General features: G+C 42.0%; 2 protein-coding genes across 2 annotated transcripts in view; one reads left to right on the top strand and one right to left on the bottom strand.

The window, feature by feature from the left end:
* Nucleotides 1-4,100, bottom strand: part of CAMKMT (calmodulin-lysine N-methyltransferase) — a 297,003-nt gene extending 292,903 nt beyond the window's left edge. Inside the window, exon 1 of the mRNA XM_056852994.1 lies at nt 3,948-4,100. Coding sequence (XP_056708972.1) covers nt 3,948-4,100 — 153 coding nt within the window. The remainder of the gene's footprint in view (nt 1-3,947) is intronic.
* A 3,790-nt stretch (nt 4,101-7,890) lies between these two features.
* PREPL (prolyl endopeptidase like) overlaps nt 7,891-27,631 on the top strand; it is a 36,579-nt gene continuing 16,838 nt past the window's right edge. Inside the window, exons 1-7 of the mRNA XM_056852613.1 lie at nt 7,891-8,130; nt 10,232-10,360; nt 12,686-12,755; nt 17,908-18,111; nt 19,147-19,267; nt 21,554-21,770; nt 24,284-24,469. Coding sequence (XP_056708591.1) covers nt 7,921-8,130; nt 10,232-10,360; nt 12,686-12,755; nt 17,908-18,111; nt 19,147-19,267; nt 21,554-21,770; nt 24,284-24,469 — 1,137 coding nt within the window. The 5' untranslated portion in view covers nt 7,891-7,920. The remainder of the gene's footprint in view (nt 8,131-10,231; nt 10,361-12,685; nt 12,756-17,907; nt 18,112-19,146; nt 19,268-21,553; nt 21,771-24,283; nt 24,470-27,631) is intronic.

Raw genomic sequence — 27,631 nt, 5'->3', positions numbered from 1 at the left:
AGGTAGGGTTTGTCCCCAGCAAAGATATCTGCTTGACTATTGGATATTTGATTGGCTGGGGAGATTTTTTAAAATGTTGCTTTGGCAGTGGCAGCCACCACAGTACAAAGATCGATACTATGTTACTGAAGTTAAACTGTGGCAATCATTTTGTGGCTGGCCTTGCCTTCTGCAGCGGCTATTTTTTGGCAACCATCTTGTTGTTGTGCCCACCATGCCATGACAGCATTCCAAATGTGCCCGCAGGCTCAAAAAGGTTGGGGACCCAACCTAGAGCTTTTCTGTTCTATACCAGAACTCTACCACTACTTGGCATAATGTACAAACAGCCTCATCCTTTGCATATAATCCCACCACTTTTTTTTTTTTTTTACACATCACAGTTACAAACCATCATTAAATCTAGCTGCAAACTACTATGTATAAATTTGGGACAGAACCACCCAGGTTGTGACATCATAGCACTGTAATTGATTTTATTTAGTTTAGTTTATTCACTTCATATACAGCCTGTCCTTCTCACTGAAGCTCAAGAAAGATTTCAAAACATTTTTTTTAATTCAGACAACATAAAAACATACAATAAATAATGCAACAGAACTAGGATTACAGGATTCGAAAACAATGCAAAACAACAACACCTTTCTAAGGCATCACATATCATAATGCAGAAAGTGGATTACAAAGGCAGAAGATAATGCAGTAAAAGCAAGGCTGTGTATACAATAAGAAATGCAACAGACAACAATTCTTTTCCCTGATGAAAGTGTCCTCTTAGCTGTTCCATTATACTACAGTTCTCATTCCTTTATATAACTGCCATCTTGAACATTTCTGTTCTGCACATTCTGCAAAATTTTATTTATTTATCAGACTTATAACCCGCCCTCCCCAGCAAGCTGGCTCAGGGCGGGTAACATCATTTTAAAAATACAAATATATACAGTAAAATCCATAATAAAACCATCAATAAAATTCTTTTTAGAAAACCTAACATGGTGGCGCACAAGTCTAAAAGCTGTAGGGAACCGTACAGGTGGCAACCCTTTGCTATTTGTTGTTCCCACTAAGGGGAAAAGGCGGGGAGGCCAGTAGATGGTATAAATAATATGAGCAAATATAGGCGGCTGTCCTCAATTGTAGGCCTGGTGGAAAAGCTCTGTCTTGCAGGCCCTGCGGAAAACTTTCAGATCCCACAGGGCCCTGATGTTACCAGGCAGAGCATTCCACCAGGCCGGAGCCAGGGCCGAAAAAGCCCTGGCTCTTATCGAGGATAACCACACGCTCTTAGGGCCAGGGACCACCAGTAAATTTTCGTCGGACGATCTTAATGTCCTTCAGGGGGTATACCAAGAGAGGGGGTATACCAATGATAGAAGTGGGGGGCCTTCCTAATCTCCTCAGGCAGGCTGTTCTACAAGGCAGGAGCCACAACAGAGAACGCACATGGAAGGGCCATTGCCAGTCTTACCCATTTGCATGGTGGTACCCCCAGAAAGCTTTGTTTGGATACACTTTGGCCACTGTGTGAACAGACTGCTGGACTTGATGGGCCTTGGTCTGATCCAGCAGGGCCTTTCTTATGTTCTTACTTTATTATGCAGAAATATTCATTTGAGAAGTTAAAATTCTGACTATCCATACAAGTTAAGAGAGAACTATGGGAAACTAACAGAAAAAGCAATAAATGTAATGTTGATACCATGATTCTACCTATTGTAAGGATTTACCTTACAATAGTTTGTGTGTGTGTGAAGTGCCGTCAAGTCGCAGCCAACTTATGGCGACCCCTTTTGGGGGGGTTTCATGGCAAGAGACTAACAGAGGTGGTTTGCCAGTGCCTTCCTCTAATAGTTTAGCTGACGCTGAATTCTGGTAGCCTGATTATATTAGCACTAACCATGCAATCCTGAAGGAGGGGCCAAAGTGCCATAGGAGCTGGCATAACCCCACGCTGGCATCTGTGCCACTGCGCACTGTGATAAAGTGGCATGGATGCCGCTTTATGGCAGCACCACTGAGCAATGCAGCAGTGCAACCCTTGGCCACGGGCAGTTACGCAGGCAGCAAAAATCCGGAAGTGGGTGCCCACGCTGGCATTGGGGGCATTGCTGTGCCCACCATGCCATGGGGCATTCCCAGGGGTGGACCTGATGTTAGTCAGCTTCCAAACCCCTTTTGGCCTGGGAACGCCCGCTATGCTGCAGCGTTGCTACACCAGCAAAATAGCTGGTGTAAAGAACCCTGTGAAACCCCATGGAGTTTCATGGGTTTCTTTAAAAAAATGAATTTTAAACATTTATTTTTTGGCCAGGAAACCTCTGTGGAGGCAGCACAGCTACGCCGCTCCCAGCTACCACCTATCTACCCCCCCTCCAGGAATAGGCTGCCCCACATGTATCTGTGAACCAGCCCTTGTAACACATTCGTTGTAATATTCTTAAAATCTGGACCACTAACAATTAATGGCTCACTTTCATGAGATTTGTAACACTGGCAAACACTCTACATCAGTGGTTCCCAACCTTTTTTTGACCAGGGACCAATAGGACTTTTTTGTTCGGTGCAGGGACCCCAAGGTTCAAAATAAAAATTCTGAGAATTTGAAAATAAATTTTAATCATAACGGTTAGTTAAACATTAAACTTAGAATAATATTTGAATATTTTTTTTATAATAGAAAACTTTTAATTGAAAAGATTAATTTATTATGGGTTTATAACTTTGTTTCGCGGATCTTAATTTAGTTCTCACGGACCCCTGGGGGTCCATGGACCCCCGGTTGGGAACCAGTGCTCTACATAATGCCCATTATCTGCAAGATGATCATTCCACAGGAAGAGTCGTGTTAGTCTGTTGCAGCAAAAATAAACAAGAGTCTTGCAGCACCATAAAAACTAGCAAACTGTTATTCCTGCATAAAGTGTTGTTAGTCCCTAAGGTGCTGCAAGATATCCATACTGTAAGCAGCTCCCACCAACTGTGGCAGCCGCACAAGCCATTGTGTGCTGTGACTATAACACCAGAATCAGATTGGAATAGCTGTGTTTTGACCGACGTGCATTTCTGCATGACCTGCACTTCTTTCTGCTTCCCCACCCCCACCCCCATTCAGTGCAGTAGCAGTAAAGTAGCGGAAGCCTTCCTTTTCCACTCAGAAGCCTTTCCAGCACCCACTTACAAAACCGCCTGGAGACAAGGAAAAGTGGCAGCCCACAAAAAAAAAAAGCAAGCTACATGGGACAAAGACCCACAGCACCCCAGAACTGGGTTTCTAATTGCTGAGGCTGCATTGCACTGGAGTTCAATTCCTTCAGCCCTATATTCCTGGGAGTGGGGGGGGGTGCGCTTTGGGCCACTGATGCTCGATCAACTTTTCTTGTAGTAGAAAAGGGCAAGAGTCCAGTAGCACCTTAAAGACTAACAAAAATATCTTCTGGTAGGGTATGAGCTTTCGTGAGCCACGTTGTGGCTCACAAAAGCTCATATCCTACCAGAAGATATTTTTGTTAGTCTTTAAGGTGCTACTGGACTCTTGCCCTTTTCTACTACAGGTGTTAGTCTGTTGCGGCAAAAGTAGACAGGAGTCTTGCAGCACCATAAAAACTAGCATAAGTCTTGCAGCACCATAAAAACTCACTTCGTGATCTGTGGCTCACGAAAGCTCCTACCCTGCCAGAAAATATTCCTGTTAGTCTTGAAGGGGCTCCTGGACTCTGGCCCTTTTCGACTACTGCAGACCGACTAACACGGCGACCCACTGTGCATTATCTCCTCTTGTGAATGACTCGCAGGTCCTGCGGCTCGAGCCACACAGACGCTCATTACTTACCTGCCAGAGATACTGTGGAGGTGAATGAAACAATTACGCCCGAGCCCCCAAGGAAGCGCTGGCGAAGGCGCACACACCACCCCCGGGCAGCGAAACGTGACGGTTGTGCTTATACCTGTCTGAGCAGCTTCCAGCGGGCTTTAGCGGCCGCCCGCTTGCTTGTTTCCCAGCCCGGCTCAGCGTCTCCCTCTTCTCTCCCTGCCTGACACCTGTCAGCTGCAGGAGCAGCAGGAGGAGGAGGAGGGATGCTCGGGGCTGCCTCAGTCATGCTCGAAACCCTTCCCCCGTTTAGGCTACAGAAAATAATGCCCGGGTAGGGGTCGTCGGGGTGCGGGGGAGAGAGACCAAGAAAGGAAAGAGGAGCGGGGAAGCCAGCCACCCCCCCCCCGGCTCACTGCGGGAGACCCACCGCTGGCAGAAGCCCAGGCACGTGGGGCACCCACAGAGCTTTTGCCTCACTCCTTCCGAGGAGGAGGAGGAGCGCCTCGAGCCGCCCACTTAGCCCGCAGAGAGAGAGAGAGGGGGGGGAAGCCTCAGGCGCCATCTTTGAGAAGGGCGAGAAAAAACGCCCAGGGCCGTTGCAGCCGCGCGCGGGCCAGGAACGTGACGGAGCGAGGAGGTGATGAGCAAGTCGTTCCGCTGTGTAAAACCTCTTTCTTTTTGACACAGTTAAAAAAAAAAATCAGGGTTACTATCTGTTACTTTTTTTTTTTAAGAGAACTCCTGTAGAACTGGGACAGGGAAAAGCTTTCTTTCCCAAACACTTCCGTCTCTGCGACGGGAGGAAAAGTTCGCCCGTTGATGTTCCCTTCGCAAAGCTTTCCCATCCCAAGCATCGCTTACAGAAACTGCTCATATAAATCCAATAAACCTCGGCACTTCAGTGGGATAAAAATCCCCACCATATAGTTAATATAGTTTACTGGATAATGATCTCTGTTTCTGTATTAGAATTCCCAAATCCAAAATGGGCACAAAGCGGCTCAAACTTGTCGCCAACTTATGTTTGGGCAGACAAAAGGTTACAGACAGTGGTGAAGCTTGGCCGCCATCATGGTTAAGGGCAAGGCGATGACTGAGGACTACTTTCATCGGCCATCTTCATTGTGGGCAAAGGTGTCCACAGCGTATCTCGTGTGGGCAACTCAAGGCTTCAGATGCCTCTCTATGATGTCATCATTGTTTGCCCATCTCTCTGCTGCATGTTGGAGATCGACTGCTACAAAACGGCGGTATACCCGCGATTCCCGGAAAGTGAAATTCCAGCATGCGAAGAGTCGAAAAGGTAAAAGAGGCATTGTAATGTTTTGTTTCAGCTGATTTTATTAATAAAATGCAGGGATTAAGGCTGGCTATTGCTTCTATTGTGGACAGATTTTGGAGAGTGAATGCTGCTAAAGTCTGGGTAAACTGTCCGAAATCTGGTATTGATAGGAAATGTATTTTTTCTTTATTTAAAGTTCAGATAAATCAACTTTGCAAAGATGTATAAAATAGCTGCAGCCAAGGTTGTAATAACACATTTACTAGGAAGCAAGTCCTATGTAACCGTGTGGGACTCTTTTCAGTAAGCATGCCCAGGGTTAGCAAAACAGATGGCATCATGCACAACGCTAGTTTGGCCTAAATATCACTGATGGTTCTGTGCCGCACACAATGCAGCATGAGCAACTTTTCAAAGGCTGTGATAGTATATCAAGCAATGCATTTGTTTCAAGTTTCCTACTATTCAGTGTGCTGGAAAGAAGGCTCCCCCCCAGCATGCAGTTATTCCACAGCCCTCTGCTTCTTGCAGTGTGTTGATTTACCTCCTATAAGAAATTATAAAATGTGCCCCCTCCTGTCTGTTGGTGATATATGTTTGCTCTGTATGGTGCTGAGGTTAATGCTCTAGCATTCTTATTATGCATCTGTCCTGGAATTCTCTGATCTTGTGCACAAGAATAGAAAAGACCACATACCAGCAGAAGGGCCACTTTCTTTTTCCTTATGTGCAGAAATACATTTCCACATATGTTTGGAATCTGATGCCTTGGCGGACTAGATTAGTGTAGTTTTGCGTTGCACAGCAAGAAGTACAGTCTCTTCAGTAGTTGCTTCTTTTGGCTTGTTTATACTACAATCTGCTAAAGTCAGAGCAAAAACACTTCGAGTGCTTTTCAATTGAATTGTTATTTCTGTAAATTCCTTATTAAAAAAACACAAAAATCTGGTTCTTGTAGGTTATCTGGGCTGTGTGACCATGGTCTTGGTATTTTCTTTCCTGACATTTTGCCAGCAGCTGTGGCAGGCATCTTCAGAGGAGTACAGCCCGGATAACCTACAAGAACCAATGAACTGTGACCGTGAAAGCCTTCGACACAAAAATCTGTTTAATAGATAAGGAAGTAGCAACTGCATTTGCACATTGTTAATCTAGATCCAAATGCATTTCTGCCAAATCAAAAGGCTGGAATAATAGCATTGTCAGTCATGTATCCAGTCTTGTCCATCCTACCATTTTCACCAAGTAGCTGTTACATCAAAAGAGAATGCACACTTTATTTACTTCCTTACTTCATTTATACCCTGTCTTTCTTTCCAGAGAGGACCCAAAGTGTCTTACATTGTTCTGCTCTTCATTTTATCCCTAAAAACAATCCTATGAGGTAGATTAGGATGAGTGTGTGTAACTGGCCCAAGGACCCCAAACAGGCTTAGTTGGTAGACTGGAGATTTGAACCTGGATCTCCCAGTTCCTAGTCTGACACTCTAAGAAGTTTAAGGGTAACATTCTTTGCTGAAGTGCGCATGGAAGAGGTTTTTGTAAATCAAATCTGCACAGGTTATGACCAAGCCAAACTTAAAGTGCTAGCCGTATAGTGTAGCCTGCCAGATGGTTGACAACACCCTGTTTTAAGTTAATTGAAGTTTTAAATTAACAGCCACTAAATCTGAGGGTTTTTTTCCTAGGTTCCTAGTGGGAACCATAAATGACTGAGGGCTGTGATCAACATGATCGGTCATAACCTGTGCAGATGTGTGCTAGAAAGTGTGAGTGTTTAGATTTTTTCCCATTGGAATATACACAGAGGTTAGGTTTGTCTTCTATTCCAAATTTTCATGACTTTAAAATATTTCCAATAGATGGAACTTGATGCAGACAGAGCCTCTTCCAGCTTCCTTACATGCAGTCCTGTGAGTCTTTCAATTTCAAATGAATGGGCCTGTGTAATTTCCACTTGGGGAGGAGCCGTGGCTCAGTGGTAGAGCATCTGTCTGGCTTGCAGAAGGTTTCAGGTTCAATCCCCGGCATCTCCAGTTAAAGGGACTAGGCAAGTAGGCGATGTGAAAGACCTCTGCCTGAGACCCTGGAGAGCCGCTGCCGGTCTGAGTAGACAATACTGACTTTGATGGACCAAGGGTCTGATTCAGTATAAGGCAGCTTCAAGTGTTCACTGCCCTTTTGTATTGTAGTAACAGATTTCATGAGAAAAGGGACGGAAGGAGATCTGGCCAGGAGATATCACAAAGTTCTCTTGGGTGCTTCTTATCTGTTGTGGGATATCTTTTTAATAGTTCCCCCCAGTCCTGCAGCCATCATGCAGCCCTGGGGTACCCCCACCCCCATCCCTTCTGCTGGGCTCTCTATGGCTCCCAGGGTCTGCTGCAGCTGCTGGGAGCCTGCCGTGGCTCCTGGGATTATGAATGCCGGAGGTAGGTGCTCTTTTACTTTTGGGGGAAATTAAACCCCCAATGTATGTTTTTTAAGATGCAAACTTGGGAGACCCCCCAGTATGCAGAAAAATGTGTTTAGCATCGGTGTGGCACCGATCTGGGGACTTAGGTGTCTGCAGACGAGGGCCACATTAGATATATAGATAAGGAGACTCAGTCTTCAGTTTGCTTTTAGTTTCTTTGCCGTTTAAATTTCAACTTCTTTTTTCTTTTCTAGTTTTTACTCTGGATCCTGGAACACTGAAGACTGTTCACATTTGGGGATGTGTTGTAACTTTAGTTAATATTATGCAAAAGTGCCTGGTTTAATCGCAGCTGATAATGGTTTTAAAGAAGAATCAGCAATCAGCAAACTGAAGATTTTTAGCATCATGCATTTAAGCACAAAATATTTTCTTCAAATCCTGAAGGATACTGTTGGACACTGTGTTAAGTGTTCCAAATTCCCCCCCGCTTTAACTATAAGACTTTATAGTCAAACAAAACCACAAATATTTTTCCTTCCAAAGAACTTTAGAAATGCCTATGTTCTTCTGAGTTCCCAAGGAGACATTCCGCCGTGGAGGCTCTTTTCTTGCCAGGTACAAAGTTTGAATTCACATAATAAAAAGCACCACCTCTTTCAAGTACACCATGTACCACTACAGGGTTGGTAGTGAATAAGGTGTGTTAAAAAAATTCAGTTCCGCTCAATGGTTCATGCTTAACATCTAATAATACCTGGCTCAATTGTATTATCTTTCTTTTCTAGTATCTACTACATCTTTTTCTCGCTCTTCCTTCAAGGAAATTAGGATGCACAAATTTCTTCCCATCCACCCCCCATTTTACTATTCTATTATTTTAAAGCCTGACTACTAGGAATCTAATAATAACCAGGATAACGTTTGTGCAACAATAAACTTTGGTAGGCTTTCAGATGCAGCAAGACTCTTTTAGTTCAAATGTAAGCAGAGTTTACACTCTTTGAAAGTCACATTCATTAAAAAGTCAATGGGCCTGGAAGGTTGTAACTCTGCTTAGGTTGGCACAGTTGGTTGTTTAAGTGGGATATAGTCCTGCATTAAAAAGTCTCCTGATTCTGTAAGTATAAAATCTAAATTGTACAGTTTGAATAAGAGATGCAAGGTGGGCATACTTCTTTCTAAAGTTCTTGATTTTCTGTAAACATTTGAACTGCAAAATTTGAGTTTGGGGATAATTATAAATATTGTAAATTGAAAAAAGTCTTCTCCAAATAATATGTTCATTAGTGCCATTAGAATGCTAAGTATCAGTTAAAGGAGGGAGGGAACAAAGAGTGATGAGGACATTAATCTGCTCAAGAAGTATCCCTCATCAAAGGTATCTATCATGTGATTCTTTAGAGGGTATTATTTTTTATGTTTCATTCTTCTTTAACAAACCTCAGCACCACTTAGAGGAGGTTCCCTTTTAGTGGTCCGCCCAGCTTAGTTTCACCACTACTACAGAATTAGATGCTCTCAGGCAAATCACTGGGCCTCATGTGACAGGGCAGGCAGGGTTCAACTAAGTGGGCATTAAATAGGTCAGATGCAGTCTCTTCCCCCTCACACACATTAATCAGCTTGGAGACTTCAATGCTTTATGTTTTGTGCGTGCAGTTTGTTGGCAGACGTGGGTAGATAATGGAAAGCTTGCCACAGCCTTCACATTTCCCAATAAGGTCTGCCAGGGATATAAGAAAGTCATGACAGAATATGTGGGCTTGCTAGTGTGAACCAGGTTTGACTCCCCACTCCTCCACATGAGTGGTGGACTTTAATCTGGTGGACTGGGTTGGTTTCCCCACTCCTACACATAAAGCCTGCTGGGTGACCTTGGACTAGTCAGGGTTCTCTTCAAGCTCTCTCAGCCTCACCTACCTCACAAGGTGTCTGTTGTGGGGAGAGGTGGAGAAAATTGGCATATAAAAGGTGGATAAAATTGGCATATAAAAACCAACTCTTCTTCAAATCGAAAACTGCTATCATGCATTTATTTCCCTGCCGGCACAATGCCAGCTTGGTCTCGCGATCATCATACACTAATGGTTTTGTGCCTTGCAAAATGCAACATATGCAGTACTATTAAAAGGCTGTGACAGTCTAACAAGCATTGCATTTGCCTGGGGATGACTGCTTTCCAAGTGTGGGAAGGAAAGTTCTGTTTTCCCCAGCACCCAATTATTCCACATGCTTCTGCTCCCTATGTGTATTAATTTATTTCCTAGACCACAAGCTTCTGGACAACAAACTCTGAATCAATCCAGGAATTCCTTGATATTGTGTATAAGGGTAGAGAAGACCACTAGCAACCCATTGATTAGAAATGCCACTTCCTTTTTTTCTGATGAATCCATTTCCATGTACAGTTAAACAGGGGGCACTAAGAGCCTTATTCCTGCAGGGGGAAAGTGAAGGGTCCTTGCTTTTTGACTTAGCCTTTCTAAGATTTAGTATGCAATATCCTCCCTGTCAGACTGCTGAAAGGCCATTTCATAATCCTAGTAATAGGCAGGATAAATGCTATCTAGTGAAAACGGCTGTTTCTGAGGCTCTCATTAAGAACCCCAAATCCAATCTAGTGCTGAAGGGCCAAATTTGATTAGTGTAGTTTTGCGTTGCACAGCAAGAAGGGCAGCCCCTCCAGCGCTTGCTTCTTTTGACTCGTTTATACTAGGATCTGCTAAAGTCAGAGCAGGAACACTGGAGTACTTTTCAATCAAATTATACAGAAAAGACAGAGAGATTGAAGCAAAGACTAGAAGCTCATTATGAGAAGTATTCATCTGATCCGGACAGCTTGGTGGTAAGTAAGAAAATAAATGTAATAAAGTAATTAAAAATGCAGTGACCCTATAAAAGCTGCTATCTTTCTTGATTGTTATAATTAGAGTGATCCTACAAATTATTTGAAGAATACTTAAGAAGTGATCGGATGAAAAGCCGCTCTGAGCCCGACCTTCGGGTTGGGGAGGGCGAGGTAAAAATGCATAAAATAAATTTTGTGGTTTTGTTATATATGCTGAGAATTCATATAGAACTACCCAGTTCTAAAAAATACCCTGAGCTCCTATTAAAGGTCATTTATTTTTACAGTATGTTTCAAGCAGCTCTTTAATTCTTTGCAGTCTTCTGCACTGATACATTTTGAAGATCTCTATATGATTTGACCATCATTTTCCTAATATTAAGTCTTGTGGGTTTCAGTGAGATTTGCTTCAGAACCTTTATACAGAAGTAGTGTTCTGTGCTAATTCCAGTAGCATTCCTATGTTTCACTGTTGTAGCAAAAACCAAAAAGAGTTATGTTGCACTTTAAAGACTACAGATTTGCTGACGCATGAGCTTTCGTGGGGTCGATCCCACTTCATCAGATGCGTGAAGTGAAACCTCAAGCATCAGAATTATATATGCAGTGGGATGGGTGGGCCAGAGAATAGTGAGCTAAAAAATCCACGAAATGTAATAAATACAGTTTGTTGCACTTCCATGCAAAATTTAAAAGAATACAAGATAAGCACAACAGCTGTAATTGATTATAGCAGGGATTACTTTATTATGTGAAGCAATTTAATATCTGTAGAGGCTAAGAAAGGAGTCAAATGAGTTAAAGTCCAGTTATTACAATTAAATGTAGAGATAAAATTTAATTCAGCAATTTTCCTGTGGGGTCTTCCTTTGGAGTTTGTCAAAGAATGGTGACTATCAGGTCACTAACAGAGTGTCTTGGTAGACTGAAATATTCTGCTACATGTTTCTGAATGCTGTCATTTTCTGTGTCGGATGTAAGCCAGTTTCTTCTTTTGTGCATACTACAATAAATCTGTTAGTCTTTCGGGTGCTGCAAGGCTTCTTCATTATGTTTTGCACGTGGTATGAATGTCTGCTCTCCCTTCTCCATATAGACTATGTTATGATGCATCCTTCCATATAAACTGATTGTTCAGGTTAGTTCACCAGAAAGAGTTGGCCATGGTTTCACCAAATGTGTGTATTCCCCACTCACCTAGAGGACACCTAGAAGCATCTTACTCACAATAGCTTCCCACCCAGGGCATGCTTCCCATGTGCAATCTGCTACTTCATCTGTTCTTTTACATTCTATTCATTGCAACTTCACCTCTTAGTTCATGTTTTCCAACATTTTTCTCAGCATTTTTGCCACAGTTTGGTGACCCATATTTCTATCCTTTTTAAGGTTCATGATTGTATGTTTACATCCCATTTCTTCTTCTTTTTGTCTGATCCCCTTTTATTTTTTCTAAATGGCCTCTGGTGTGTCATGATGAGTTCCTAGACCTTATTTATTCATATTTGGGGCAAAGAGCAAGTTCAGAATAAACTGAACCGAAAGCGGAGAGCAGCAGCAGAAACATATTTTCCTTTGTTGTCTCTGGTATTGTATCCTTCTCCAAACAACAAAAGAGACAGCCATGAATGTTTGTACCTGGGTAATACTGTGGGGTAAACATGTAAGCCACCACTTGGAGGAGCAGAGTAGTGGCTGTTTTTACAATCCTGAAATGCGCATAATTGCTAACCACAAAGTATAAGACAGGAATATCTGTAGGTTTGTAAAAGTAAGGGTACCGATTATGAGTAAAAGTGTGGACAAATGTAGGTGCCACAAAAAATCCAGAGAAATAATCTCCCACAGAGGTACAAGAGCAGCAAGAGACACCTCTTGCGGACATCCAATGATTCATTATTTAAAAGGTTTCCATTCCTACAGAAATGTATGTCGGTAAGCATTCTAAGTCACTGTGCCTAGGATTTATTTATTTATTAGATTTTTGTAGTTACTGCTCACCCAAAGGGTCTCTTGGCGACTTATAAAATTAACACTGTATGGATTACAGCTATAAAGCATGGTTGTCTAAATAACTGCAGCCGATAGATTCTTTGTATGTGCAATTCGAGCTTTAGAACATTTTAGTGTTTACCATTACTATATTAGTGGGCCTCACTAGCCTGCTTTTATCAAATGCTGTTTTAAATTTTCTGATTTGCACACATTACATAAATCTCAGAACAGCAGAGTTTGTTGAGCAGGAACTTGAGGGAAATTATGGGAAATGATCTAATTCTGCCTATTTTGTATTGGATTCATACCTGTTTTGATTTCAAACAGATTAGGTTTGGAGAGTATATTTACTTTGAAGAAAATGGCTGCATATGTCGTTCGAGGCTGGAAGAAGCAGGTAGGAAATTCCAGTATAGAAGGCAAGAATCCCAATACTCCCCCCAGATAATTAGTTTTTACATATTCGTTTTTGTTTTGGCTGGGACCAGTGAGTGTACCCCCACATAACTGTTGTTGTTGAACCCTAATCTTGATTTAATAAAGGGAGTATGTCTAGAGTTCCATTCTGATATAAGGACTTTCTAACATCAGAGTAGGGGGATTCAGATCTTTATTAGGGCTCTGTTTGACTCAGAGCAATCCTGCTCAAGTCTATTCATTGGACTTACTCCCAGGACTTGGGATTGCACATAAGTATTTCATTGTTCTTTGTCCAGTCTTTATGTCTTTCCACATGATTTCATTCCCAAATCGTCTTCATTTTCAGAAGGGTCTTCAAGAGTATGTTCCCAGTTCACAAGCATAACCCAGTTACAATGCCATCTTATGCAAAGATGCACCCTTCTAAACCCACTGACTTCAGTGGACTAACTCTGCTGAAGATGGCACTGTTCATTTCGGCTACAGAAGATCATCCTCAGGAAAAAGTAATATCTTGACTGTATGTACTGATTTAGAATGTTCACAGTGCTTCATATTTTCACAGTAACCCTTACAAAAGCTAGTAGTATTAGCCTCATGCCCTGACCTGGATTGCTCAGGTTAGCCTGATCTTGTCAGATCTCAGAAACTAAGCAGAGTCGGCCCTGGTTAGTACTTGAATGGGAGACCACCAAGGAATACCTGAGTCGTTATGCAGAGGAAGACAATGGCAAACCACTTCTGTTAGTCTCTTGCCTTGAAAACCCTACTGAGTTGCCATACGTTGGCTGCGACTTGACAGCATTTTACACATTGGCCTTGTATTACAGATGGAGGATTCCAGCTGAGAGAGAGTGGGTTTTACTTTGAGAGTTCATGGCTGAGAAGGCATTGAACTGACACATCCCAGATTACCACTCAGGTTGCATTTTTAACCTCTTGTTATTGTGTAATCTTTTAACATTTAGCCAGAGCAGATTAGGTTAATTGAGAATAATATGGGTTAGGATAACAGTTTCAGCTATAGTTCTTCGTGACTAAGTGCAATCCCAATAAAAGCTTTTCTAGTAGTAAGCTCCATTGAATAGACTTGAGTAGAGCTGTGTAGGATTTCTAAGTCCCACTGAAAGCAAAGGGACTTACATTAGTCAGAACGATGGCTGCAAGCATGAGGCTGGCAACTAACAAGAGACTTGTCAGTAGAGTGGGGACCCATGCTGATGACTCAGTGATCATAGAATCACAGAGTTGGGAAGGGGCCCTACAGGCCATCTTGTCCAACCTCCTGCTCAATGCAAGATCAGCCTAGAGCATCCCTGACAAGTGATTGTCCAGCCTCTGCTTAAAGACTGCCAGTGAGAGGGAGCTCACCACCTCCTTAGGTAGCTGATTCCACCGTCGAACAGCTCTTACTGTAAAAAACGTTTTCCTAATATCCAGCCAGTACCCCTCTGCCTGCAATTTAAACCCGTTATTGTGAGTCCTCTGCTGCCAACAGGAACAGCTCCCTGCCCTCCTCTAAGTGAGAGCCCTTAAAGAGAACTTTCATGTCCCCCGTCAACCTCCTCTTCTCCAGACTAAACATTCCCAACTCCCTCATGATGTTGCCAGTAGGATGATGATATCACTTCCAGTCATGCCAGAAGTGATGTTATCATGTCCCCAGCAACACTGATCAGCCCCCCTCCCCCCAGAATTTTTCTTCCATTATCCAGATGTGCAGGAACAGTCAGCAGGGGGCAGGAGACCTGACACTCCTAGTCACACAACTAACTTGTTCCTTTGGGTTCAATCATGACTGAAGCCTATGTGTTCAGCTCATAATTTATTTCAAAAGGGGGGAAAACCGACAAGAGCTGAGAAGTATCCAGTTCGGGCAAACTCAGTGCATACGGACAAAGGGAAAATTGCTTCAGATTGCCCACATAGGAATTACTTAGACATGAAAGGGAATGGGGAAAAATGATGAATAGCCACTTAAAGATGCCCAAAGGCACATGCCAGGCAAGTCGAAAGAGAGAAATAGTGTGGAGGTGTTTCTATGCTAATGCTAGAAGCCTCCAAGCAAAAATGGGGGAATTAGAGTGCATGGTTTTAAGAGAAAACATAGATATAGTGAGCATTACAGAAAACTGGTGGAGGGGAGAGAACTAGTGGGATACAGTGATCCCTGCTTACAAACTGTATAGGAATGACAGGGAAGGGCATATTGGAGGGGGTGTTGCTATGTATATCAAGGAAGGCATAGTGTTTAATAAGCTAGAGACCATAAAAAGGGCAGACTCGTCAACAGAATCCTTATGGGTGACAATTCCGGGCCCCAAAGGAGATCTAGTACTGGGAACGTTCTATCGTCCCCCTGACCAAATGGCTCAGGGTGATCTTGAGATGGAGAATGAAATTAGGGAATAATGTAAAGGTAATGAAGTAGTAATAATGGGAGACTTCAACTTCCCTCATATTGATTGGATAAATGTATGCTCCAGTCAAGCCAAAGAGATAAAAATTTTAGACATCCTAAATGACTGTGCCCTTGAACAGTTGGTCATAGACCCAACCAGAGGGGAGGCGATCCTGGATTTAATACTCTGTGGTGCTGCCAGTGACTTAGTGCGGGATGTGGATGTAGTTGAGCCAGTTGGCAATAGTGATCACAATGGCATCAAATTTAATTTATATGCAAGTGGGAAAGTGACTGGGAAATCTCACACAATTACCTTTGACTTTAAAAGAGGGAACTTCTCTAAAATGAGAAAACTGGTAAAGAGGAAGTTGAAAGGAACAGTTAGAAGGGTTAAATCTCTTGAAAAGGCTTGGGGGTTACTCAAGTCCACATTACTAGAGGCTCAGCTAGCTTGTATACCGCAGGTCAGGAAAGGCAGTAATAAGTCCAAGAGGTCACCACCATGGCTAATGGGTAAGGTGAAGGAAGCAATTAGAGAAAAAAAGTCTTCCTTCAGAGACTGGAAGGTTTGCCCAAACGAGGCGAACAGAAGCAAACACAAACTTGCACAAAGGAAATGCCAACAGATCATTAGAGATGCAAAAAAAGATTTTGAGGGGCATATTGCTAAACACATCAAAACAAACAATAAGAAATTCTTTAAGTATATTAGTAGGAAACCAGCTAGGGAAGCGGTTGGACCATTGGATGACAATGGGAGTAAAGGAACTCTAAGGGAGGATAAAGCGATTGCTGAAAAATTAAATGAATTCTTCTCATCCGTCTTCACTGTTGAAGATACAGGACAGATTCCTTCTCCTGAAAAGAGATTTTGGAGAGGGGAAAATAGGAACTGAGGCAAATAGTGGTAACAAGGCAGGAAGTCCTAGAACGTCTAGACAAACTGCAAACTAACAAGTCACAGGGACCAGACGGTATTCATCCTAGAGTTCTTCAAGAACTCAAATGGGAAATTGCTGAACTTCTAACAAAGATATGTAATATGTCCCTTCGATCAGCCTCTGTACCAGAGGACTGGAGAATGGCCAATGTAACACCTATTTATAAAAAAGGTTCCAGGGAGGACCCAGGAAATTACAGGCCAGTTAGCTTAACGTCTATTCCAGGTAAATTAGTGGAAAGCATTATTAAAGAGAATTGTCAAGCATATAGAAGGGCAAGGTCTGCTGGCAAAACCCAACATGGTTTCTGTAAGGGTAGGTCCTGTCTGACTAACCTATTAGAGTTTTTTGAAAGCGTCAGTAAGCATGTGGACAGGAATGAGCCTGTGGATATTGTGTATTTGGATTTCCAAAAAGCTTTTGACAAAGTCTCCCACCAAAGACTGCTAAGCAAATTTCATAGTCACGGGATAAGAGGACAAGTCCTCTTATAGATTGAGAGCTGGCTGAAAAATAGGAAGCAGAGAGTAGGAATCAATGGTCAGTTCTCACAATGGCGGGATGTGAGCAGTGGGGTGCCTCAGGGATCTGTGTTGGGACCGGTGCTTTTCAACCTGTTCATCAATGACCTGGAGTTGGGGTTAAACAGTGAAGTAGCCAAGTTTGCAGATGACACCAAATTATTTAGGGTGGTTAAAACAAAATCGGACTGTGAAGAGCTCCAGAAGGATCTCTACATACTGGAAGAATGGGCATTAAAATGGCAAATGAGATTCAATATGAGTAAGTGTAAAGTGATGCATATTGGGGCAAAAAATCCCAACTTCACTTATACACTGATGGGATCTGTGCTGGCAGCGACAGACCAAGAAAGGGATCTTGGGGTGGTAGTGGATAGCTCAATGAAGATGTCAACCCAGTGTGCGGCTACTGTAAAAAAGGCAAATTCCATGCTGGCCATAATTAGACGAGGAATAGAGAATAAAACTGCTGATATCATACTGCCCTTGTTCAAATCTATGGTGAGACCACACTTGGAATACTGTGTACAGTTCTGGTCACCACACCTAAAAAAGGATATTACAGAGCTTGAGAAGGTGCAGAAAAGAGCAACCAAAATGATTAGGGGACTAGAGCAACTGTCCTATGGGGAGCGGTTAAGACGCTTAGGGCTGTTTAGCTTGGAAAGAAGGTGGCTGAGGGGAGACATGATAGAGGTCTATAAAATTATGCATGGTTTGGAGAGAGTGGACAGGAAGACGTTTTTCTCCCTCTCCCATAATACTAGAACACGGGGTCATCTGCTAAAGCTTGAGGGTGAGAGATTAAAAACAGATAAAAGGAAGTATTTTTTCACACAACGCATAGTTAAAATGTGGAACTCCCTGCCCCAGGATGTGGTGATGGCTGCCAGCTTGGAGGGCTTTAAGAGGGGAGTGGACATATTCATGGAGGAGAGGGGTATTCATGGCTATTAGTTAGAATGGATACTAGTCATGCTGCATACCTATTCTCTCTAGTATCAGAGGAGCATGCCTATTATTTTGGGTGCGGTGGAACACAGGCAGGATGGTGCTGCTGCACTCGTCTTTTTTGTGGCTTCCTAGAGGCACCTGGTTGGTCACTGTGTGAACAGACTGCTGAACTTGATGGGCCTTGGTCTGATCACAGGGCCTTTCTTATGTTCTTATGTATATATGAGAGAGAGTGTTTGCAAAAGCAGTTGATGGTACTTTGTGTTACTTCTCTTATGGCAGCGTTGTTTTTTTTCTCTTGTATTTTAGATGAAGGAAAGATAGAGGTGTTACTTAGAATTGAAGATCTACCCTTTCAGGGTTTTCTTATCCAGCGCATCCGAATTTCCCCAGATCACAGATATATTGCTGCTGGTATTAAAAGTGTTAATTCTGAAGAGTCTGCTTCTGTCATTGTGAAACTGAACATGTTGCCAGTAATAGAGTGTATTATCCCAACCGTATTTAGCTTTGGTAAGCAACTAGCATAAACCACTTTTGTTTTATAGCATAATAAGCCTTAAATGTCATGCCATCAAAACATCTCGATTAACTGGTTAGTGCCGTTTGAAAACAAATCTCTATTTGAAAAATCACAATACTGAAAACATAACTTTTCCCATTGTTTGTATTATGGCACCACTCTCCCTTTTGGTCTTTCCATATGAATCTAGTCTTTGTTCTGGACTGTATTAAGGCTGATGCTGATCCAGTGCCAACTGTATTATATCCTTTTCCTTGACAACAGAGGGAGGTGTCAGGTTTGCTGTGCTCTTGTTTTCTTGATTCCTGTTCAAAGGAGCACTTACCACTTGAGAATGGGACAACTAGCCCTCAAAAAAATTGTCTACCTGCAGAATGATCAGAAATTACTGCAAGGCAGGGGTTTTGCTGTTTGCCCAGTTTTGTTTTCGCATTCATTAACTGATACAGCAGGCTAGCACTTGCACTCTACAGAAATACAAAAATATAACTTTCACAAGATGACATGTATGATTGATGCCACTTACTATCCCATAAGTGCCGACAACTGTGTTCTACACATTGCTCATAACATCAATGAAAATGCTAACTGTAAGGAATTTTTTCATTTTCTCAGCATTAAAGTACTGTAGTTCGAGTGCTGCCAAAAGTGTGATTATTACCCAACAGAAGGGTCTTGGAAGGTTCTCCCCCCTCCCCCAACAATTCTGGATCCACTGCAGCAATGAATAGTTTCCACATTGTCTGAGGAGGTGGGAAAAGATAATCTGTGAAGTTCCGAAGCCTCTGCAGCAGTTTCCTGTTGCTTTCCACTTTAACGCCAAGTTGATGGCTGGGCTCCCAAGGACCATGCGCAGTCCACTGGGCACATATGAAAAGCTTAATTTTGTTTGTTTTCATTCCAATTATTTGAGTTTGCTTAATTGGATTCATTTGTTTGTTTGTTTTGCATCTCCCAACGGTATAATTATTTTTCAGTAATAACCAACCATTTATTTATCTTTCCCCTTTCCCACCCACCCTCAGAATGGGCTACCCATAATATTCTATTTTATACCATCCAGAAGAACCTTCAGTGTCATGAAGTATATTTGTATGATTTCAGTGAAAAACATTCTGAGCTGGTTTACACTGAACAAGATGCAAGGTAAGCAGAGAAGTTAAGCTTAGAGTTCTCTGTATGTGGCTCTGCGTTAAAACTCATTCATACAGGGTTAATGGCCATCTTACTGGGAAGAGAAGGGAAAACCTTTCTAGCTACAAAAGAAGAGAACTCACCAAGAGCTCACTTGCTCCATGAGGGCTCAGAGAAACTTGTCAGTAGTGCTGCTTTCTGATCACTCCCAGGAGAAATGAGCAGCAAGGTGCTCACTTGGCCCTTCAGGGTGTGCACGGAGATAGCAGATCTTCCTTAGGGGGGAGGGGCTCTTGTGTGCAGGAGAAGAATCCAGATGTAGGGCTGCAGAGAGAACTACTCGGAACAGCAGTTCCAAGTAAGCAATGGGTTCTGTAGGTGTGGTAAGCAGTAAGCTGACATTCAGCAACAGGTAGTAGTACAGACTGTGGAGTGCTGGTGTCTATGATATTCAGTATAAGGCAGCTTCAGTATCAGAAGTGCATGCCTATTATATTAGGTGCTGTGGAACACAAGCAGGATGCTGCTGCTGCAGTCATCTTGTTCGTGGGCTTCCTAGAGGCACCTGGTTGGTCACTGTGTGATCAGACTGCTAGACTCGATGGGCCTTTGTCTGATCCAGCAGGGCCTTTCTTATGTTCATATCTTCAAATCTAGAGGCACAACTGATTTTTAAAAAGAAAAATCCTGAATAACCTGAGAAGTGATGTAAAATGTATCAAACTAGCCATGTATTGTTTATGGGGAGCCCATACATTTACACCAAGCCTTTAACATTGCTGCATTGCAGGCTCCTATTCTGAAATGAATAAATTACAATTCTTTGCTAAGCCATCTTGCATTCTAGAGGGATAAGTCTCAAGAGAAAGTGCAAGAGTAAAAGGATTTGTTTTTTTATCCTGCATTGTTGTTATGTGCTCTCTCTCTCACTCTCTCTTTTTTTAAAGCAGTCTAGATTAGAATAGCTAAGTAAATGAGTTTTGAAATGTCAAGGTCAGCCTTGGGTCAGGTCATCCTTTAGTGAGGCTGTGTGGCAGGTTCATGCATATGTGAACGTAAGAATTGCCATTGTGGATTAGGCCAAACATTTATCTAAGTAATCTATACCTGACAGTGGCCAGGTCTTATTGTCCCTCCCCCATACACATACACACACACACACACACACCTCGAGTCTAGAGATCACAGCCATAGTGCAGTTGTTCAAGTTGCTATCTGTTTTTAGAGGGGAAAAATTCACAGTATACGGAAATATATTTCAGCTAAGCCCATCTCTTGATAGAAGTAGGTAAATAATTCCATTATTGGACTGACAGTGCCTAAATTTGAACATGTTCCATATAGATCTACAGTTTTAGAGCAGCAATACTGGTTTTGTCAACGTTGATTCACACTGATATTAAATGTAGAATTAGCTTTTTAGTCAAATAGTGTGATGTAGAGAATAACCTTTACGTAGCACAGGAATGTGTGTGTGTGTGTGTGTGTGTACTTATACTTTATATATCTGGTCATATGTAGTATACTACAATGGGGGCAGAGTAGAAGGAACCACTCATTACTGAAAATCAAGAATCAGTCTGAACACATAGGTTATACTACCAGCATAGTTTCTATTTGAACTTTTTCCCCCCTGCCTTACAGGGGAATGAAATCTGGTGGACTCTTATGTAGCTTTTATAGCAGTGTGCTATATGAGCAGATTCATGCATTGGCTTAGCAGTGCTGTAGATGATTATGTTTTAAATTAATTTATCATAGATTACACATCATATGCTTTAATTCTTGAACAGGGCTTTATGACTTGCTTTATTTTAAATCCTTTTTTTAAAAAAGTCTGTGGACAACTAAGAATTATTTTTTCTGTTGCTAAGCATATTAGAAACAAGTTACCTTTGAAAGCTACATCACAGCTACATCATAGCAGGCCTCTGTAAGCTTACTAAGTCATTCCTTCCTGCACAATGTTATGTGCTTGGAGATAGGCACTTGTTCTCACATTACAGTTCTCACATTACACCTTCCATATCTTTAGATGTGGCCATAATTTTCCTTCATACTTCTTAGTGGGAATCGTATATAAAACTACTGGGTTTTGTATCCCATCTGTTAGAATAAAATGAAGATCCTTAGTCTAGGCACAATCACAAATGTGATACTATGTGTAGTCATGTCTCCACATAACTTTCTGCATATACCCATTATGCTGGCTTCTTTTATCCAGATAACTTGAATGTCTCCACTGATGAACTCATGATGTATTCCCTAACCATTACATTGTTTATTGTTTGATTACAGATATTTTGTGGATCTCTACTGCACAAAAGACAAACGCTTTCTGACTATAAATAGTAATAGCAAGACTACCTCTGAAGTGTGGCTAGTTGACTGTCAACACCCTTTTAAGCCTTCTGTTCTTGTACAACAACGAACAAAAGGAGTTATATACCATGTTGAGCACAGAAACAATGATTTGTACATTCTTACTACGTATGGGAACCCAATGGGATATAAGGTATGTGATACTGACATGCTAGTAACTATTCAGAGTGGCTTAAATGTTTAGCTGCAGCACATCTAAATAGCACAGTCAATATTTTTGTAACAATTAAGCTGTCTGAAAAATCAGATTTCTCAATAGGGCTTTCTCTGGCCAAACCATAGTTTCTAATCTATGCACTTTTCCCTATTCAAAAACTGGGATTATGTCAAATCACACACCATGTGGAATGCCAGAACAGGGGAAGGAAGAGAGTTGATAAGGGCTCCTTTCATGGCACTACTGTCTGGGTCCACGTGGGCAATGAGCCCCTGGGAACTTTCACAGTTCAGTCATCTCTGGGGCTTCTGCATCAACTATGTGAGAAATGTTGGGAAGTTTGCTTGCTTCTGAAAGGTGTGCTACAGTGTTGCAATATACAGGTGCAAGTTTTCCATATTCCTTGGTTGCTTTTGCAACCCCACACCCCCTGGGTTTACCCTGACTGATGCAGTTTTTGTTTAAGGTTTTCTGGCCTCTGTCAAAACTAATGAGGTCCATGCAAATGTTGTCAGCAGAAAGCAACATGTGAGTTCAAGTACTCGCCAACTGGAGCTGGGAATTAAGCTGAAGTTGGGATTCAGCCTGGGACTTAACACTTTGTGCTCAGACAACAATCAGCCTCTGAGCCAAATTCTACCCCATTAAAAGATCCTTTTTAAATTGCAGGAAGGAAAGACACTTCTCAGTTTTAATAAGGGGAGAAGCATTAGCCTTGGAGAAAGTGATCATAGGATGCTCTTTCTCCAAACCCCTCTCTCCTTGCCCCGTATGCGTGTGCTGATTTGTCATTGCCTTCCTCTGCATAGTTTTCCTTGGTGGTCCCCCATACAAGTACTGACCCTGCTTGGTTTACGAGATCTGACAAGATCGAGCTATACTATACCATATACTATACCATAGGATCCTTTAAATTATGAGGAAGAATGGCCCCTTATACCTTAAAGGACTATGGGGAAAACTGGGTGTGCCCCTACATGCATATCAGACTGCATATATGCGGCATCCACACTGTATTATAGTGAAATATTCATAATGTATGCATCCTCATCTGGATGTGTATTCCATTGCACAATGCAGTATAGGTATTGAGCATCCACACCCAGATACTCGTTTGGATGTGCATTCAAGTACAACCTCCAATTCAAATACACTAACCTCAAAACATTTGTAATATCTTCCCAACTATGCCCTCCCCATTTTGAAATTAATTCTAAAAATTATTTTTTATTATTATTATCATCATTCAGAGGCTTAGTACATACCTCGACCACCCCACCCCAATGTGGGAGCACTCATCTCAAATCTTTTGTTAAAAATGTCAAATATATTGTTTGGACTTTGATCTCCACATGAAGGTAACTAAGTGCTCTTGGGTCACTCGTTCTCTTTCAGTCTAACCTGCCTCACAGGATCGCTGTAAAAGCTGAATGGTGAAGAGGCGAATTCTATAGCCTGTGCTTCTTGGAGAAAGGGCAGGACAAAAATATGATTCAACCTTCCTGTAAAGCAATGCTTGACCATTTCATAAATCTTCTGCTTTGTTTATTTTGGTCTTCTTTTTTGTCTTGCTGTTAAACCTGTGTGTTTGCATCTCAGTGTTAGAATATATACCATCTTTTTTGTTTTTAAAGCAACAACTGGTTACCTGTCCTGTACCATTAATGGATATTGTGTTAAATTGATATTTCATGGTGCCTGGGTTAGATACAGTGTTATTTTAAAAATCAAGATTTGTGTTATCATTTAAAAAGACTCTAGTTCCAGTGAGAAGTTCATGCTGCTATTTCCCACCCCATTTCTATTGCAAGAAGAAAAAAACCCCACAGAATTGTAGTCTTCGGTGTATAGATCAGTCACAGTTGACATCATTACATTCATTTTTACAATCTGCGTCGTTCTAAAAATGTGATTCTGGCCATTTCCATTCCTTAGCTCTGGTGCTTTTGTGGACTCCATTTCATCATTTTATTGTCTTTCCTGCTGAGTTGTTTGGAAGCATACAGAAAATGCTGCAAAAGTAGTTGAAAAGAAATATCAAACATTGCTCAGCTGGGTACTTTCTTGATTGATGGCTGGTACTTGAGCAGAAGCAGAAAATGTGTTCCTTGGTTGGTTATTCCTTCCTTTGTTCCATTACCCTCAAGTGGTCAAAAGTTAACAGCCATATATAGTCTATATACATTACCTTCTACTTCAGGAGACAGTGGGAGAGAGATTGTAGGTTCACCATTTCATCTGAAGATAACTAGGAATTAAGGATGAAACACCTGTCTACTTTCAGAGGCTATGAAACTGGGCAAATATAGCTACCTCACCAGAGAATTCCAAAACTAGCTACTAAGATGCGTGTAACCAATCTCTAATGGAAGGTTATTACAATGCAAGTCTAAGCTAACTAAGCTGGTGTCCTATGCACCCTGAGAATGTTCGTGTGTCATGCAATTTCAGTTTTAAAATAAGCATGTGGGCTTTTCTTTGTCTTGTAGCTGATAAAGACCCCAGTTGATTCATGTAGTTTGGAGAACTGGCTGTCCATATATACAGTAAAAGAAACGGCCAAACTAATTGAATTGGAGATGTTTAAAGACCACTGTGTTGTGTTTTTGAAATACTGCAGTCGCTTCTACATAGATAATATTTCTCTTGTATCGAACGCCATTCACAGTGTCAAGGTAATTTTTTTATTTAAAATACACATTTTACTTTTAAAAGATTGATGTATAAATTTAGAAGCACAGGTGGTTTGTGATAGTTCATCAGTTAGCTTGATGCCTTTTGAGATGTACAAAATGTTCATTCAGTTTATCTGGAATAATCCTGTTAATTATGTTGATATGGACCACTGAGTGAGGCAGTGTAGGGTAAATACTGTGAATACAGCAAACTCATTTTTGAGCTCCAAAATCGAGGTTCCTGCTAAATGTGACTGAGATCCAGCATCAGCCTCTTACAGCCGCATGTTACATATGCAACCTTGTTATTTATTTAAAATATTTCCGTGCCATCTTTCCACACAAATAGGTCCCTGAGGCAGCAAACATCAAGACAGTAAAACATTTCAACATTAAAACAACATTTAAGTTAATATAAAATAATTCAATAAAAGTGAATAAATGCACAACACCAAAACCAGGAAAGAGGGCAAATAACAGTTACTGGGGTATGCCAAATGAAGTGAAAACGTCTTTACCCACTGGCAGAAGACAGTGATACAGGGAGACAGATAAATCTCCCTGGCACCACTTTCAAGTTGCCACCTGTCCAGCCTCAGATGGTGGGGACACCCAAAGCTGGGCCTCTGAAGGTGACTGGAGTAGATGGGTAGGTTCGTATAGGTGAAGGCAGTATGCTGGTCCCAAGCTGTATAGGGCTTTAAAGGTTAATATCAGCACCTTGAATTGAATCTGGAAGCAAATTGAGAGCCAGGGTAGATGGAACAAGACTGGAGTGATCTAGTCCCTACAGCTCACTCCAGTCAACGTTCTTGCTGCAGAGTTCTGTACCAACTGTAGCTTCTGGACAGTCTTCAAGGGCAAACCCACATAGAGTGCATTGCTGTAATATAATCCAAGGCATGCACCACAGTGGCAAGATCTTTCCTGCCCAGGAAAGGCCTAAGCTGGTGAAAGACATCCCTGGTTAATGCTGCCACATGTTTATCTGACAGCAGGCCTAGGCCCAGCAGCACCCTCAAGTTACAAATCTGCTCCACTAGAGGAAATGCAACCAATCCAGAACAGGAGATATTCCGTTTCCTGGTCAAAATTTTCACTCACTAGCAGCATCTCCATTTTGTCAGGATTAAGTTTTAGTTCGTTAGTCTTCATCTATTCCAAAACTGCCTGCAGGCACCTGTTCACAGCTTCCACGGCCTTCCTGGGATCTGTTGGAAACACAAGATAGAGCTGTAAGTCATCCACAAATTAGTGGCAACTCAGACTAAATCTCCGGATGACCTCTCTCAGTAGCTTTATGGAGAGGTCAAAAAGCATGGGTGACAACACAGAACCTTGCAGGATCCTGTAGGACAGAGGCCAAGGGGTTGAACATCAGTCCCCCAGCACCACACTCTGAAATCTATTTTTGAAGTAGGACTGAACAGTGCCTCTCAGTCCCAATCCTGAAAGGCAGTCCAAAAGGATACTTTGATCAATTGTATCAAAAGCTATTGAGGTGTCCAAGAGAATTAACAGCGTCACAGTCTTGCTGCTCATTTCCCAGTGCACATTATCCATCAGGGCAACCAAGGCCTTTTCAGTCCCATAACCAGGCCTGAAACCAGATTGAATGGATCGCAGCAACCTGCTTCATTCAGGAATCCCTAAAGTTGCCCAGCCAACACTCGTTCGGTCACCATGCTCAGGATCTTTGATCTTTCCTTCTTTGCTCCTATGACCCATAGGTCCTGAGCAGTTATTCTTAGAGGAAAATATAATGGAGAGCTATTTGGCCAAGGCAAATGTTATGTTTGGGTCTCTGTCCTCAGCAAAAAGGGGACTATTTTGTCTCTTGTTATGGTGGCAGGAATTCTCCCCAATATGGGGGTAATCCATTTATCTTGGTAGTGTTTAAAGAGGGGGTATTAAATGGGTGAGCATAAAGGCTCTTCGGAAGGAAGGGACAGTCAGGTTGTAAAAGTACAGTGGCGTTCGCAAAGGGGGAGGAATGCCAAAGAATTGAGTTGAACATACTCAACGGGCGCGCATTGTGGAGCTATAGTGGTTTAATTCTTTTATGCATCTCTTAATAGTTAGTATAGATTTCTTTTTCCCCATATTTAGTAGGGTATCCTTAGACAAACCAAAAAGTTGTATTTTTTTGTCGATTTCTTGCATCCAACAGGTGCTGAAGTGATCGTGTTTCAGTTCACAGATAAGGCCGTCCTTCACCGTCGCAAATATAATTTTTAGGCGATGTTTAAAGGCTTGCAGCCATGCTTTGGCTTCAACAAGAGCCTTGGCCTAACTCTAACCATAGGCTAACTCCAGCTATACATCTCGGCACTCCTGTAATTTGCTGCAGAAATTGACACACTAAGAGATCAATATTCTCCTTGATGTTTAGAATTCAGACTGAACTTTCATATAATAGTTGAGGGATGATTTTGATATTGAATGCATATAACCCCCCAGGTATATATTTGCCACCTTTATAAAACAGAAAGCTTTCAATTGCTGCCAGCGAAGGTTTAAATTTCCTTGTTATGTAGTTAATATGAGGTTTCCAATTTAAGTTAGAACTAAAGGTCACACCCAAGTATGAGAAACTAAAGACTTGCTCTAAGTTGATGTTATTAATTTTCCAAATCACAGGAATATGTCTCATGCTCAAGAATGGTACACTCTAGACTAGACTGTAGGTATTCAGCTCTCCTGAGTCTGGTGTTGTTTTCTTTAGAACTGGACACACCCCTGCCCACTTCAAGGCCGGAGTGTCTATCCCCTCTCTCCAGGAGGTATTGTCTCCTAGACCCAGTCTGCCATTCCCCTGCTCCGCAAATTTAAGCAGCCACGAGGGGTAGGGGTCATAAAAACAGGTGATAGGTCTCAGACTTAACGAGAATCCTGTCCACATCCTCAGACGGAACAAGTTGAAAGGAATCCTACACAAGTGGACTAATCAGCACCTTGGGACCATCCAATCCTGTCACTGCTAATATAGAGTCCAAGTTATAATGGATGCAAGAGATTTTATCCAGAAAGTGTTTATCAGAGCAGTCCACCTCCTCCTACAGACAGGAACCCAGTAGGTCCCTGACCACCCAGAAGAGTTCCTCAGGTCTACATTGTGCAAATGCAGTGGTGGCTGAGAAAGTCTTTTTTTCACCGCCATAA

Source organism: Euleptes europaea, chromosome 7, assembly GCF_029931775.1.
Source record: "Euleptes europaea isolate rEulEur1 chromosome 7, rEulEur1.hap1, whole genome shotgun sequence".
Lineage (NCBI taxonomy): Eukaryota > Metazoa > Chordata > Lepidosauria > Squamata > Sphaerodactylidae > Euleptes > Euleptes europaea.
This window is presented reverse-complemented; position numbering and strand designations above follow the sequence as displayed.